Below are 15,583 nucleotides of genomic sequence, written 5' to 3' on the forward strand. Positions count from 1 at the left end.
ACACACGTACCTTGATGCCCACGTACTCCTGAGGAATGATGGGGTTTTCCAGGGTGGGCAGCTGTGCCTCGTTCAGACGCTCCCCCACCATCACCCTGGTGGCTACGTTGATGAAGTCCACGCCGATGGTCTTGGACACAAAGGGAAATGAGCGGGAGGCACGCAGGTTGCACTCGATCACCTGCGAAGGAGGACGCGACACTAGTAATGCGGCCCACGCTCACCTGGGCGCTGGTGCTGGACACACACAGCACTGGCAGAAACGCGTCCTTAGCGGACTTGGAAGGACGGGTGTCCAGCACTGAGCATAGACATCTGAATTACCCGTTAAAAAGTGCTGGTTTTCAGGCGTCAGGAAATAAAATGTTTATCTGTTTAGATTTCCTTTCTCATGGTTTTCTTGTATGGTTTGTTATTTGTGTAGTACACCTGAGCAATTTATACATTTCTATAAATTTAAAAGAATGGAAAATTAATTACTGGGAGAAAAAAAAAACCGTATGGTTGTGAATATCAAATTCCACTTTAACAAACTGGTCGGGCCACATGGAAAACTCAATTTAACTTCTAAAGTCCACACTTATATTTCATAGGAAATCGAGCACCAATAACTTACCATGACATCGTTGCCTTTCACCAGAAATTGAGTGTTAAACGGCCCTGAAATCTCAAACGCCTTCGCAATTTTCCGGGTGGCAGTCTTCACCTGAACATTCCCACCAGAAAAAAATAAAATAAAATAACACACCAAGCCTGTGAACCATAACTCAAGTTTAAAACCTTTACTTATGCACGGGAGAGTGAGATCATATCAGTCACAGTCGGGGTTACGCACGCTCCGTCAGCAACTCGGGACGGAACATAGAGACCCCGACGGTACAGAAACTAAATGCAAAAGAAACTTTATATGACACCTTTGACAAACGGAGTCTGACTCAGGAGGCAGTAGTGTGTAGTTTGATCAGCGTGGGCAGGCGGATTATTACTGCCTCACTATAAACCGCACGCATTCCACATCAAATGACTTTTGGATCTGAAGTGTCTTATCGGATTCATGATTTCCTTACCCCGTTATGATTTCATTTGGTAGAACATATATACATATATAGATAACGCATTGGGTTTCAAATTCAGGAGTGCATGGATCTCCTCGGTGTGCGCTGTGAGCATCTTGGTGTGAAGGGAGCTAGTGAAGTGGAGGGGAAGGGAGTAGGGACCTTCTCTAGGGCCCCTTGGCTGATGGTCTGAGTGGGCAGCATGAGGGTGGCGTCTCCTGAGTGAACCCCAGCGTCCTCCACGTGTTCTGTAATGGCGTGGGCCAAGACCTAGAAGGAGACCAGGAGGTAAGTCAACCAAGCTAAGCTTAAAATAATAAAATAAAAGCCCACTCAACAAGCAAAGTTTAAAATAATAAAATAAAAGCCCACTCAAGTTCTCCCCACTCTCAACACAAGTTTTGAACTGAGAAGAGGAAAGATCTACCTGCTCCTAACTGAACATGTCTGAAATAACTACTTCAAGTTGTGGTTGCATTTAAAATGATCAAAGCTCTTAGCAACATTTCCATATAGTCCGAGATAAGTGGAGCAGACAGGTTCCACTATAACACATCCCAATGTATTCATATTCTCATCTTTTGTACCTCCGTCGAGTTACTTTTGAAAACTGTATTCTCAAGTCATAGGATGGATGGAGGTGCAACAGATGAGGTGGTTTGGCCCAAACCACTGCATCTTGCAGACAGCAACGAAATCTAGTCCCACCCCCAATGTATGCTGTATCATTGTAAGTCACTCCCATGCAAAACACAAAAACAAACTTTATATTCTCAGTGTTTACACTACGAGTGCATTCCTGTCTGCACTGTGAGAACATTGGCTCACCACGGCTGCCAAACGCATCCATCATCAGAGGTTAGAGACAGTACGTGCTGTGTTGTACAGGTCTGTGATTATTAAAGGTTCTGGATCGCATCTGAACTCACAAGTACTATAATTGATGTACCAAACAGAGGCACCATTAGGAAGCCACACCCATCCCAGTCAACCTCACGGCACACCTCTGAGTCCTCCGGTTAAGGACATGCACACTGGACAACGTTTACCTCAAGATCAGCACATCAATGAACTGTGGAATGTAAGCAAAGCCGGCGGGTTCTCCTCTGTTGAGATCACGCTGTGAAATGGTTCGTGTATCGCTGGTCTTTGACTGCATTCGTAGGCTCAGACGCCAGATCTACACTTTAAAAAACGCCCGACGCTGATGAACGCGGTTCAAATCAAATTTGATACGATACGAGAGTGACTGTCGTTCCAAGAAAATCAGATATGTGAGAGGGAAACAAACTGGATCTGACTGCCTAGCAGAGCTGCTGCTGATAGTTCCACAAATCCACAGATAACTGAGAAATCTCTGTACAGTAGACTGGAGTTCCCACTGCCCATATCCATTTGCTCTGCACCCATTTGTTCTGCACCAGTTCAAGTCTGCCAGGTATTCAGCGTTCCTGATGTGGACTGTAGGTCCCTGAAGACTCCACTGGCAAACCCTGCGCTAGCGAATACATCCCAACGGGAGTAAAAGACATTATCACTTATGGGCTAAACCAACACACTAACTAAATGTGGCCCTTTACAGCTCTGAAATGGCTTTGCTTTGGTTTTTGCGGAGGCCTGAATGCAGTTTCTGGCACCTGCTCTGTTTGATTTGCAGGATTATTACAACATCCTTTACTATGATGCCCAGGGTTTTTACAACCGTTTCCCAAATGTGTGTGCACAGCCACTTTCAGCAATACTGCTTACGGCTCAGACTGTGGCTCATGAAAAGCACAGATGCACGGTGATGAGATCTCACCTCATAACAGTAAACTGAGCACAGCAGGAATCTGAATGCATGACCTCTCAAACCACCGTCCTAACCAACGCATCACCAAGGCGTGTACTAACCCCAGGGATGGATCATCGCTATGTCAGAGTAAATATTTAATCTGCATATTAGCCATCTGCACAAGAATGCTGATAGGAAGCGATGGTGACAACATGCAGAAACTGGAACCAAACCAAGAGAGCAAAACAGTTGCGTTCATAACGCGGTGACTAACATTTGTTTTCATTAAGGCTCTTATTATGGCGGGATAACATCCTGGTTCCAGAAGGTAACCCCCAGCAGATGAAAACCTCCATCTGCCTCTTAATCATGGGACTTGTGTGGCTCCGTGATTCAGACGCACAAATTCAATCAGAATCAAGTGTTTCACATTTCGCTTTTGACCGATTTCAATTTAATGCATCCAGGTTTTTCTTATCTTTACCAGATAAACTTCCACCTACCCACATCTTCGTGTCATGCATCATATCTTGCGTACGCGCTCACACACACACACACTTGTTTATAACATGCATAGGAGCATAGCATGCATTAACGAAGCACCATGTAAACAGCCAGCATGCACTGTGATAAGCTTTCAGAGATGTGAGGGGAGTCTGACCTTTCCAGCCTTGGCCACAGCGTCCACCTCAACCTCTCTGGCTCCGCGGATGAACTTCGTGATGACCACAGGGTGCTCCTGCATGGGAGAAGATCAGGACATGAGAGTTCAGTCTGTCACCTTACAGCAAGAACCTGCGTGAAGGTGGAGTTGAATCTGTACAGGATAAAACATGAGGCACAAAATGTAGTAAAAAATAAAAACCTATAAAATACAAATAAATAAATGGGAAAAATGCTCAGTACCGGCACATAATCAGCCAGCAAAAACTAGAATTACACATCACACATGAAAAAGGCCAATATTCTGGAATTTAAAAAACCCAAAGTGCAATAATCCCAAGAGAGTACACCTTCAGTGTGAGGTATAGCACTGGATTAATGGGGATTAAAGTATCCACACATTCCACTCGCTGAGACACGGTGGGAGAACAGATGTGCAGAGTCACATTATCCACGTGTCCTCCATCACGACACAGCCAACTGCAACGAGTCAGGAGACAGATTCTGCAGATTACCCCGCACTACACATCCTGTCTTCTGTCTCCACGCCTGCCTCGAGTCCTGATCCACAGAGACGAGCCTCTTTGTGGGTCGGCCTCAGCACCATGGCCTGCACGGCACACTAGAAACAGACGTTCGACTCGAGGGATGGCGATAACCCCTCACGTGTGCACGTAACCTTCCAAGTGAGCTTTTGACCGTTCTAAACTTGTTTTTTGTACCGAGTGATGTTAAACATGGATGAAGGGTGAGACAGGAAGACCGACCACTCAAACAAATGAAACACTAGTTATGAATGTAACCGTAGTTATCTGGGTACTGGCTGACTGCAGGGGCCATGTTTACACAGTAGATACATCTCTGCCAGCGCCAGACCAAGAGATACAGAACAAATCAACCACTGCATGTCACCCAACATGTCTTCCTCGGGGACCTGATCTGTTCTCTCATGTCCTAAGTGAGCAAGAACCATGGCCTCCAGCCACTGGTCACATGACCACAGTTGTCATCCGCCACCATGCAGTGTGTGGGCAGATGGACCTTTAGCTTTCAGGACCGTCACAAAATGTCAGGCCAGAGTCAGAAGGGCCACAGTCACAGCTGAAATGTTTCTGGCTGAGGGTGCCAGACGTTGCCTTCATGACCAGGCCACCATGACCAGGCCCCCAAGCAGACAAGATGCTACCACGAGAGTCCCTGCTGATGACACAGCAGAACATGAAACTACAGCCAACATGGTCATCGTGGAGATGCCAAAAGGAAACGGCGATCTGGCCTTTTGGACTTCCTGGGTCAACTGTGTGCCAAGGTGTAGGGAGTCTGTACGGGGGTCAGTTCCCAGAACCAAGCAATGGGTAATGTTCAACGAGGCAAACGGCTTGACTTGGGGCCAGCCCATGTTTGGGGGTCCGCTGCAGCAGCCAACACCACACGTGAGCACCACACGTGAGCTCATGGCACCACAGTGGTTCACGTGGGCAGATCGTCTTGGTACATGAGCTCACGTCTCCCCTGCAGGACAGGGCAGGAAGTGTATGAGGGGAAATGGACTTTGGCCACCTCAGACGGGAGACAGACGAGGAGCGTCAACGTTGGAGGACTGTCGGACAGTCGGGAGAGCTGCAGATGGAGGCCAGTGGAGCATCCGCAACACAACCAACCGTGCAGCTTTAATGGAGCCACGCAGAACACGGTTCAGACCACAAACTCGTTTCCTGTACAGTAGACTGGAACTCCCAGAGTGCCCATGGATGGTTTGGGTCTCAAACGATGAAGATCCTTGGACGAGGACTTGAAGCCTGGAGCCAAAACTGCCAGGCGCCCTTTACCCACTGGCGGACTGCAGAACGTTCCTTCACCATCCAAGACCCACCGCCAGAGGTAATCTGGCCTGGTGATGTTTGGCCGCCAAGGGAAAGCTACAGGAAACCGTTATTGCACACACTCCTGCAGAGGACAGTTCACTTCTGCTGGAGGCCCGAGACGGTAAAGCCGATTGTGGTTACGGGGTCTGAACACCTTCCTCTAAATCCCCTATCTGGGCAGCCACACAGAACGTCTGCGTTTGATGCAGCTGCAGAGAGGATATCAAAATCTCCATCCACAGCATGTCAGATGTGCACTGTGGCCTGTTGAGGGACTACAGGGCTGCTAAAATCTACCGTGTCGACACACCGCGCCTTCAAGAGGGATTTCATTTGAGCAGAGTCTGCTGAGAGCAACTCTAGGTGTTTAGTCAAATTCAGAGCGGGGTTCTTTGTCTTCTCTCGGCCGAGGGACGTCCTGTAGGGTTCCCCGTCTTTGCAGGTGTAGGAACCACACCCCTGTCCCTGCCTAAGGGACCACCTGCCTCCTGGCACAGTGTCAGATGAGTGGCACAGCCCGTGCTCCGACTGGCTCCAAAGTAAGACGTAATTATCATAAATCGTGACCCTAGTGTGTTTGGACACTACGCAACAGCCCCGAGAAGGTGAAATCCAGGGGGTGGGGGAAGTAAAAAAATAAATAAATATATAAGCCTCAAAAAAAAACACTCGAGGCAAGAGGTCCAGAGGTGGACACACTCAGCCGATCCTCCACCTCAAGTGTTCACTTTACCGAAATCAATAAGAGTCCCAGGCAAGGAAATGAGCTATTCTCAAAGGATGAGTGGTTTGTATATTGCTCCATTGTTAATTCAGTCCCAATGTTGGGCTAGGCTCTAGATACAGGAGGTATAGTACACTCAACAGCACACGGTGGGTGAACGTAGCCTGCACAATCACTTTGAAAGGAGCAAGACTGCCGTGCCACACGAGACAATACGTGTTGGTATACAATCCGTCAGACTGTAGCTGGGGATTCATACACCACGAAAGACCCTCCCGGAGGTCGAGAAACGCAACATTGCTTAAAGTCAGAGGTGAACCTTAGTCTAATTGAGTGCAATGTGTGAAGCTGTTTCTTCACGCGTGTGTGTGTCTAATCTTACAATATTGTTCATTTCACTACATTTAACTTTCAGAATGTAGGCACTTTAAATTTAAAGGTCTAATCTCAATAAAACAATCTAATTAAATTCCTCCCTGAAGAAACTGTTCACCACCAAGTCCAACCTCCAAGGAAAAGCCGTCGTGCGAACCTTCCAGAAGAGCCAGGAATAACACATCTATTCATCATTCTTAAAGCACATATGGAAGAAAGAACGAACGAACTCGAACACTTAAACTACGTGCTTCCCCTGAGAGACATGGAAAGACACTTCGCAAACGGCACCGTCTCAGATCAGCTCTGGGTTACGGAAAACTGCATGAGCAAACCTTTTGAAGAAAAACAGGGTTTGTGTAGTCAGGCTTTCAGTTTCCAGGGCCCTTTCTTTTTTATGTGTGTGACATCCAGTTTACACAGCAATGACCGAGAAGCGACTTTTTAATCACACCAATTCCAACTGATTTACAGTGACACTTTCTTTTAACAGTCGGCTGTGAAACCAAAACACTTGAGTGTGATGTGGTGCGTAGCCGGAAGTGGGAGGGGCTCACCTGCGACACCTGGGCCGCCTCTTCCAGGAAGCGCTTCATCTCTTCCTCACCGTAAGCCACGTTCATCGCCGAACCACTGAAGGGCAAAAAAAAAAAAAAACAACCATAAACTGTACTATAAATTAAACAAATAACTACCATCTTCATTTACAGTCACATCTGTTGCTTCTGATTTAGCCTGTGGGGAGATCGGTGCAGTGACCCAGCAAAAGATTGAGCTGAAGGATAAAACGATTAAAAGGGAGGAATATAAAAGAGAAAAATCAAAGCAGGGAAAGACGATACAGCCCACCTGCCAGGATCCTCGGAGAGGGGCTACTGATCCCTACATGGGGGTGTGGACGGTGATGGTTCAGCTGATCAAGTCTTTCTGGCAGCATCGTAACCAGAATGTTCTATTTTTTTATTTTTACAGAATAATCCACAAATTCTTGCCAGAACCGTTTGAGACCATTACTGGCTGCTATGGTATCTGCAACACTCTCCCCAAATGTCTTTTCATCTTGGGGAATGGCTGTGCTCACAGCTGAGCGAAAACGAAGACCATCTACGCAGAGTTTACTTTTAAAGCTCCAGACCAATATTCACAAGAGACGTCTCCTTTCATTCGGAAGCGGCGACGTGGTTTGTTCCCCGACAGGAGATTTGCTAATGGTGCACGATGCACTGTGTGAGGCCCAACGTCTGCAGGACATGAAGCACGTGGCCCGTACGAACGGGCTGAGCTGAGCTCTGCCTGACAGGCTCGGTGGTAGTCTCAGCCGCTTTGTGCTACAGCCCGAGGCACACCGAGAGCATTGTGGGTAACGGCCGTACGGCGTTAGCGGAGTGACAGGGCCTCAGAGACTATGTGGTGAAAGCACAGGTCTCAACAGAGCAGTTCTGCTGACATGCCAGGGCTCAAAGAAGCACCAGGAAACGCAAGAGCAACTTTTACAGAGGAGAGGAAAGCGGTACACACGGGAGGGCAGCTTCTCACGGAACCTCCGTCTGGATGCGGATGGAGACCTGCAGTCAACCCGAACAAGGACCGGGAGAACGTTCCTCGCTCCTGCAGTTAGGACTACTCCATCACTGGGACATACGGCAGGGGGATGGGACATGGGACATGGACCCCCCCCCACCAACAGCTCGGACGCCTCTAACTGTCCTTGATCCGTTTGTCTGTTATGAAGTCATGGTGGAATAGTCAAGCCAGGAAGACTGTGGGTGTTTCACGACAGCAGTAGCTTCACCGTGTCCGGCTGTTACTCTGATCATCACTACTATGTGCATGTTGTTAAACTCTAATGGATGTGGTCTTGCAAGTGTTTTCAACATGCCACCTGCAACAGTCCTACAGCAGCAGGTTCAATCTCGCCACCAAGATTTTCACTCGCCTTACATCATGTTTGGGTACAAGTAGCAGGGCGCTTGTTAGCAAACTGAGCAACCTCTTAAAGTCTATAAATGAAATCAAAACAGATTAGAACAGCAGGGAGAACATTTAATGCAAAGTGAGATTGAAGAAAAAAAAAGGGGGGGGGGGGTAAATAAATTAAACAACATCGCAGCTCACAAAATTGCTCCTGTCGGCGGAGCCATTTCCAGGGTAAGTGAGTAAATGGCCTCGGTCTCCAGCTGCGTGTGCGTTTGACCTGCTCTTGCGGGAGAAGTGGTGCGAGATGGCCGTCGAGAGGGCCCTAATTTCCCCACCAGCCGCGCAGCGAACACGCGCCCACAGCCTGATTAGGGACGAAGGAGGCGGCGGCTAGACCTGATGAACCACGTGGCTCGGACAGCGGGGCTTTCAGCAATCAGCGTTACAAGTGCACTGATCACAACGCCATCACGGTCAATTCAGACACCATCAAAACTTAAAATCTCATTTTCTAGTTATGAGATGGGCATAGCTTTAGCCCATAAGGAATGCTCAGATTAGAAACAAACTAAATCCTACTTTGACTAAAGGGTTAGCGTTAGCATACACACTCACCTCAGGACATAAGATGGCCGCAGGAGACAGGGGTAACCAACCTTCTTGGCAAAGGCGAACGCATCATCCTAGACACACACACACACACAAAATACATGTAAACCGCACGACTCTGTGCTACAAGATGTCATACCACCTGCGACAGGAAGCATGTGAACACACATTACCGGGTCACGGCAGGGTCAGAGCGGGAGGAAAGTCCTGCAGACCGAGTTTGGTTTGTTACTGCTACTGAAACAGGAGCAAACTGGCCCACCAGAATGAAAGAAACAACAAGAAAAAGAATCTGAAAACCAGCAGCCAAATGGAAGAGGAGAGCTTTTCCCCCCTTTCCTGCACTCCTTTCTCTCTTCCTCATTGGAGATGTATTTATTCTCGTGTCTGAGTGACACTGCTCTGAGCATGTGTTGTTCCGCACCATCTGGGACTCACTACATTATTGCAGGAGTAGCATGGATCGTTCACACCAACAGCAGGAAAGGCCACGTCACAAACGCTGATGCAGAACCTTCTAGAAAACGGTCCCCAGGGTACAGAGCGGAGTCCTCTTTCCCCACTATGGCTTGTTCGCTTTAGCGAATGAACCGGAGTCTCCCCGAGGGCAAGGTTCACGGCTCCGCCCACTGTCCACGTCATGGTAACAGCAGCAGCCAATTAAAACGCAGGTAGTGTTGTCGGCAGCGGCACAGGGAGACCCGCCCTCTCCATCTTCAGCTCAGTGGCCCAGGCGACGAGCAGCGGGTCAAGGCATTTCAGGGAGGACATGCTTAAGCACTGTGGGCAAGCTGCAAGCCAAGAGCATACAGCGGCTCCCAGGGGCCCGGCCAGCCGGGGAGGGGGTGATAACGTTAAACTAACGTTTAAATAACCCATAATACAAATGTTAGGAGAAAGATGATACACCTTCAATGAAACTAATAGAAGAGAAGGTGTTTTCTTTTTGGACATAAAAAGCACAATATGAATAATGCTTTGTTGTGTTGTTTTGTAGTATTCTCAACCCCAGACTCGGTCACTTCACGTAAACTCAACCAAAATAAACCCAACAAGGTTTTTTTTTTTCCAGTGTTATTTTGAGAAGCACGGGGGAACCGTGGCCAGTGTGAGTGTTTGAGACGCTGTTTGCAGAGCGCTGCCAAGACGGCACTCCACGCGCTTCCAGAAGCGAAAGAGAGACACAAACAACAGACAGCGTGTGGAACGTGTGGCGGCGTGCGAGACGGCCCAGACGGAGCTCACCAGAGAGTGCAGGGCCTGCCAGGGTGCCTGGCCCACGCCCAGCTCGTCCAGGATGGTGGAGAACACGGAGCGCTCCTCGGCCCGGTCGATCTGCAGCGGGCTGGTCCCCAGGATGTTCACCCCGTTCTTGTAGAGGGGCACGGCCAGGTTGTTGGGGATCTGACCGCCCACAGACACTATGCAGCCCGTGCAGCCCTGTGGAGGAGAACCCTGGGTCAGACCAAGGAACCGCGAACAGAACAACTGCATTCTGGGTCACCGCAGTCCGAGCGAACACGATTAATTTAAACAAATACTCACCTCAACTAATTACACAGGACTGATTTAAGACAAAATGGCCTCAACAGGAAAAGCATTTTTGGCTGTGGAACGGCTTACCCTCCTACACCAAACGACACCGCTCCAGAAGAAAAGGCACTAGGTACCGGTACTGAAACATCTGTACAGGAGAACTGAACAGAATGTGCCAATCTAAAAAATACTAACGTATCTAAATGCTGCTGCTAGAATATACTTATAATAATAAAACACTAATATACTAAAGTGTTTATCAATCATTCTCGTCACCCTGTGATCCAACTACGATTTCCCTCCCTGCGTCAGACCTGCCACACATCTTTGTGCATGCAAACACACTCACTCCCACACACACACACACACCCCCACACACACACACACAAACTCCACGCTGCCTCTCTGACCACCGGCCCCTGCATTGTTCACCTGGGGGTTTTACTGCACACCCAAAAACAGCTTCACACACACTCCTCCGAGTGTGTTAATTACCACCACACCACGTCCGGGAATTTCCACGCAGGTGCCGATCCGTACCGGAATCTCATTCCACTCGTGCCCCCGCCGACAGATAAACACTTAAGTGTCCTGTGATCGGGTCGTCCCTTAAACGTGCGAACAACGAGGGAGGAACGTGAAGTCAAGGGGTTTGTTATGAAGGAGGAGGAGCAACACTGGAATGTGATCAGCGGTCTCCATGGAGATGGAGGAGACAGAGATAATGCATCCCTCAACATCCTCAAACGGCCCCTAGCGAGCTCACTACTAAAAAGCCAAGAGCACCCAGTCAGTGGCGACGTCTTGTATTGGCGCACACACACACACACGCACACACACACACACACACACACACACACACACACACACACACACACACACACACACACACACACACTAATCAGGATTCATTTCCATAAGAGGCTAATTGCTGTTATTTCTAGCACCCTTCAACATAATTGCCTTTTTTTTTTTGGTGGGCCGAGGATAATCCAGCTCTAAAAAGGTCACAGCAAGCAAGACCTGCAGCCCATTAAAACCCCATATGTACAGGTACAACTCTGATACACGCCACCTACTCATATAGCCCAGTCATATAGCCCAGTGTTTACCATTTCATGCGTGTCGTGGAATAAATACATGCCAGTTCCTCCTCTACACGGCAGAAACACGCACATGCTGGTCACGTCTAGCCCCGCCGCCTCGGAGACGCACATCAAGACGGACGAGGGGAGGCGAGCTGCGTATTAAGGAGCCGTTTCACCGGCACAAAAGCGCGCAAAGGCAGAAAATCTATGTCCTTGAAGTTGGGAGAAGCAGAGGTCTCTGGTTGTGGGTGTGAAACAGTCACCCACGATGCTCCAAACCGAACCACGCACAAAAAAAAGAAAAAAAAACGCACTTTATTTCCCGCATACATACCACTACGCTGCCATGACTATAAGACTCTTTTATTGACACAAAACCGAATACACATCAACATGTTCGTGACTGGGAAAGCGTCAGGAACACTGTAGGCAAAGGGAATGGGCTCGTGGGAAGACCTCTGACCCCTCACCTCCTGCTGGTTGATGTCCAGGATGCGTTCCAGGGTCAGCTCTTCGAAGTAGAGCCGGTCACACTCATCAAAGTCGGTGCTGACGGTCTCGGGGTTGTGGTTCACCACTACCGTGCGCTTCCCCATCTGTCTCAGGGAACGGATGCTCGAAACGGCACACCAGTCAAACTCCACGCTGCTCCCTGGTGGTCGGAGAGGGGGTTACAGGCACAGAAGAGCTCCATTCACCAAGAGTGCCACAACTCCAAAGACAACTGGATGGATATAAACATGCATTCTGAATTTTCAAAGAGAGAACACGGAAAAGTTTGATCTACCACAGCTTTGAGACTGGTTCATTAGAGTAAACCTGAACAACTTCAGTTTAACCTGAAGATTAAAATTGTTTAAGCCAAACCCATTCATTTATTTTTCCATGTGGACCACCAACTGAGTTTGCTCTTGAAGATCACAGGGAATGTGGAATCTGGCAGTCCTGTTTAACCAGCAGTGGTCTGCCCTCAGTCACCCTGTAGACCTTCACCTCCACCCGTCACCTTGTAGACCTGCACCCTGCAGACCTCCACCTGCACCCTGCAGACCTTCACCTCCACCAGTCACCCTGTAGACCTACACCCTGCAGACCTCCACCTCCACCCTGCAGACCTTCACCTCCACCCTGCAGACCTTCACCTCCACCCGTCACCCTGTAGACCTGCACCCTGCAGACCTTCACCTTCACCCTGCAGACCGCCACCTCCACCCTGCAGACCGCCACCTCCACCTGTCACCCTGTAGACCTTCACCCTGCAGACTTCCACCTGCACCCTGTAGACCTTCACCTCCACCCGTCACCCTGTAGACCTGCACCCTGCAGACCTTCACCTCCACCCTGCATCCACCACACCTGAGCAAGCTCGCCCAGGTCTACAGCAACGTCCCTACATCAGAGCTTTGTTGGATTCAAACTGGGCTCTGTACCTCCGGCAACAGGGAGAAGATTGAGGAAGACTACCAGCGTTGGGTAAATAAGGGCCGTTTTCAGCCCGTTACTCACCGATGTGATAAGGACCGCAGCCCAAAACCATTACACCTTTATCGTCAAAGCACAAGTCGTGCTCCTGTTGGGACAGAAGAGACAATGATGCATCACTCCTCACATTTTAGTCTTAAATGCCAGACTGACTTACGCCACACAACGCTACTTGTGGAGATGCTGAACCACACACACAAAAACCCTTAGTAGATACCAGGAAACCTCTTCATTTATTACACTTCTTAATGCATTTCATCATTATACCCAACAGGCAGCGGCAAGTGTGGTTTTGACTTCTTTAAAAATCACAACCACCCGTGCGGAGGAGTGTGGGTGGAGTAAAGCACCAACTCACCCGCCCACCTCCATCAGAGCTGCACTTGTGTGCACAACTATACTAGTGACCTATTAATAACCTTTACGTACAGGACAGGTATAATGGAGAATGTGCGCACTCACCTGCCCGTGGTAGGTGCAGTACAGATAGTTGGTCACGGCAGGATACTCTGCAGCAAGGGTGTCGATCTAATAAAGACGGATAAATCAGACAAAAGATCAGACAGACACAGGCGCATCATACAAATTAGACAATTAATTACAGATAAATACAGATGCACATATAGAGACAAACAAACGTATAAGTGGTTAGACAGAGACTCGGAGGAGGTGGGCCGGACCTGTTTGACCCAGGGTCGAATGTTGTGCGTCTGCCTCAGGGTTCGCACGTCTCCCTCCGAGCTGCCCAGGGCTCTCCCGATCTGTCGGTCGGAGAACCCCTCCTGCTTGGCCTTGAGGAGCAGGTCGCCTGAAACCGAGGAGCTGATGGAGAACAGAGAAGATCAGCATAACACACCTGGTCACGACACACTCCTCAACGCACGTCTCATTGCTAAACATGAGATCTCGATTACTGCACACACATCGGCATGCAATGGCGCGATGTGCAGCGTGTCCGGACACGACGACGAACAGATAGATAGATATTTATATTCTAATCATTATAGAATTTCACAAATCCAATTGAATGCCAAGGTCAGAACGAGGCAATAAGTTTATGCATTAATGCAAAATGATTTGAGTAAAGATTGTCAGAAAAGCTTGTAAAAAAAACAAACACTAATATCAGCAGTACATTTACCTTCAGAATATAAATACTCCCTCCGTGGCATTAGCAAAGGCCCAGGTGCACTCGATGGCAAATCCTTTTAATGCTAATGGACATCGTATTAGTGACATCTGTTTGCACTGCCAGTTGTTGCTATGGCAGCAATGAAATTAGGAAATTCAAAGAAAAAGAACCGATCTCCGCTGGAACTGGAAAGGTCCATGGATTGAATGTGATCACTTAAACATCTACTGTTTCATATAGAAACTGGTTCCTCCTCCTATTAAAATCAGAAGCACTTTGCACAGCTAATGAAGCGCCTCTATTCACACTGTCCTGTTTCTCTACACCCTTTTGTGTACTTCTCTACAGTTTTTATCTCTATATCATTTCATATGTATATAAATGTATATATATTTTGGTGTGAATGACGAATATGATCATTTCCAGGTGGTAGAAAGATCATCTTGCAGTGTGGTGGCTGGGCCAAGCCCGTTTAACTACAGTGAGCTGCACACAGACCCAAGCCCGTTTAACTACAGTGAGCTGCACACAGACCCAAGCCCGTTTAACTACAGTGAGCTGCACACAGACCCAAGCCCGTTTAACTACAGTGAGCTGCACACAGACCCAAGCCCGTTTAACTACAGTGAGCTGCACACAGACCCAGGCCCGTTTAACTACAGTGAGCTGCACACACAGACCCAAGCCCGTTTAACTACAGCGAGCTGCACACAGACCCAAGCCCGTTTAACTACAGCGAGCTGCACACAGACCCAAGCCCGTTTAACTACAGCGAGCTGCACACAGACCCAAGCCCGTTTAACTACAGCGAGCTGCACACAGACCCAAGCCCGTTTAACTACAGCGAGCTGCACACAGACCCAAGCCCGTTTAACTACAGCGAGCTGCACACAGACCCAAGCCCGTTTAACTACAGCGAGCTGCACACAGACCCAAGCCCGTTTAACTACAGCGAGCTGCACACAGACCCAAGCCCGTTTAACTACAGTGAGCTGCACACAGACCCAAGCCCGTTTAACTACAGTGAGCTGCACACAGACCCAAGCCCGTTTAACTACAGTGAGCTGCACACAGACCCAGGCCCGTTTAACTACAGTGAGCTGCACACACAGACCCAAGCCCGTTTAACTACAGTGAGCTGCACACACAGACCCAAGCCCGTTTAACTACAGCGAGCTGCACACAGACCCAAGCCCGTTTAACTACAGCGAGCTGCACACAGACCCAAGCCCGTTTAACTACAGCGAGCTGCACACAGACCCAAGCCCGTTTAACTACAGCGAGCTGCACACAGACCCAAGCCCGTTTAACTACAGTGAGCTGCACACAGACCCAAGCCCGTTTAACTACAGTGAGCTGCACA

General features: G+C 48.8%; 2 protein-coding genes across 2 annotated transcripts in view; one reads left to right on the forward strand and one right to left on the reverse strand.

The window, feature by feature from the left end:
• The window catches only part of cps1 (carbamoyl-phosphate synthase 1, mitochondrial), a 42,861-nt gene that overhangs the window by 9,844 nt on the left and 17,434 nt on the right, over positions 1-15,583 (reverse strand). The window contains exons 22-32 of the mRNA XM_077002291.1: positions 13,769-13,910; positions 13,551-13,616; positions 13,113-13,176; positions 12,077-12,258; positions 10,228-10,422; positions 8,989-9,056; positions 7,014-7,089; positions 3,491-3,568; positions 1,218-1,325; positions 617-706; positions 11-181 (exon numbers count right to left, since the gene is read on the reverse strand). Coding sequence (XP_076858406.1) covers positions 11-181; positions 617-706; positions 1,218-1,325; positions 3,491-3,568; positions 7,014-7,089; positions 8,989-9,056; positions 10,228-10,422; positions 12,077-12,258; positions 13,113-13,176; positions 13,551-13,616; positions 13,769-13,910 — 1,240 coding nt within the window. The remainder of the gene's footprint in view (positions 1-10; positions 182-616; positions 707-1,217; positions 1,326-3,490; positions 3,569-7,013; positions 7,090-8,988; positions 9,057-10,227; positions 10,423-12,076; positions 12,259-13,112; positions 13,177-13,550; positions 13,617-13,768; positions 13,911-15,583) is intronic.
• Positions 242-15,583, forward strand: part of gulp1a (GULP PTB domain containing engulfment adaptor 1a) — a 350,639-nt gene continuing 335,297 nt past the window's right edge. Inside the window, exon 1 of the mRNA XM_077002298.1 lies at positions 242-256. The gene's annotated coding sequence lies outside the window, so the exon portion shown is untranslated. The remainder of the gene's footprint in view (positions 257-15,583) is intronic.

This window comes from Brachyhypopomus gauderio, chromosome 4, assembly GCF_052324685.1.
Source record: "Brachyhypopomus gauderio isolate BG-103 chromosome 4, BGAUD_0.2, whole genome shotgun sequence".
In the NCBI taxonomy this organism is placed as follows: domain Eukaryota; kingdom Metazoa; phylum Chordata; class Actinopteri; order Gymnotiformes; family Hypopomidae; genus Brachyhypopomus; species Brachyhypopomus gauderio.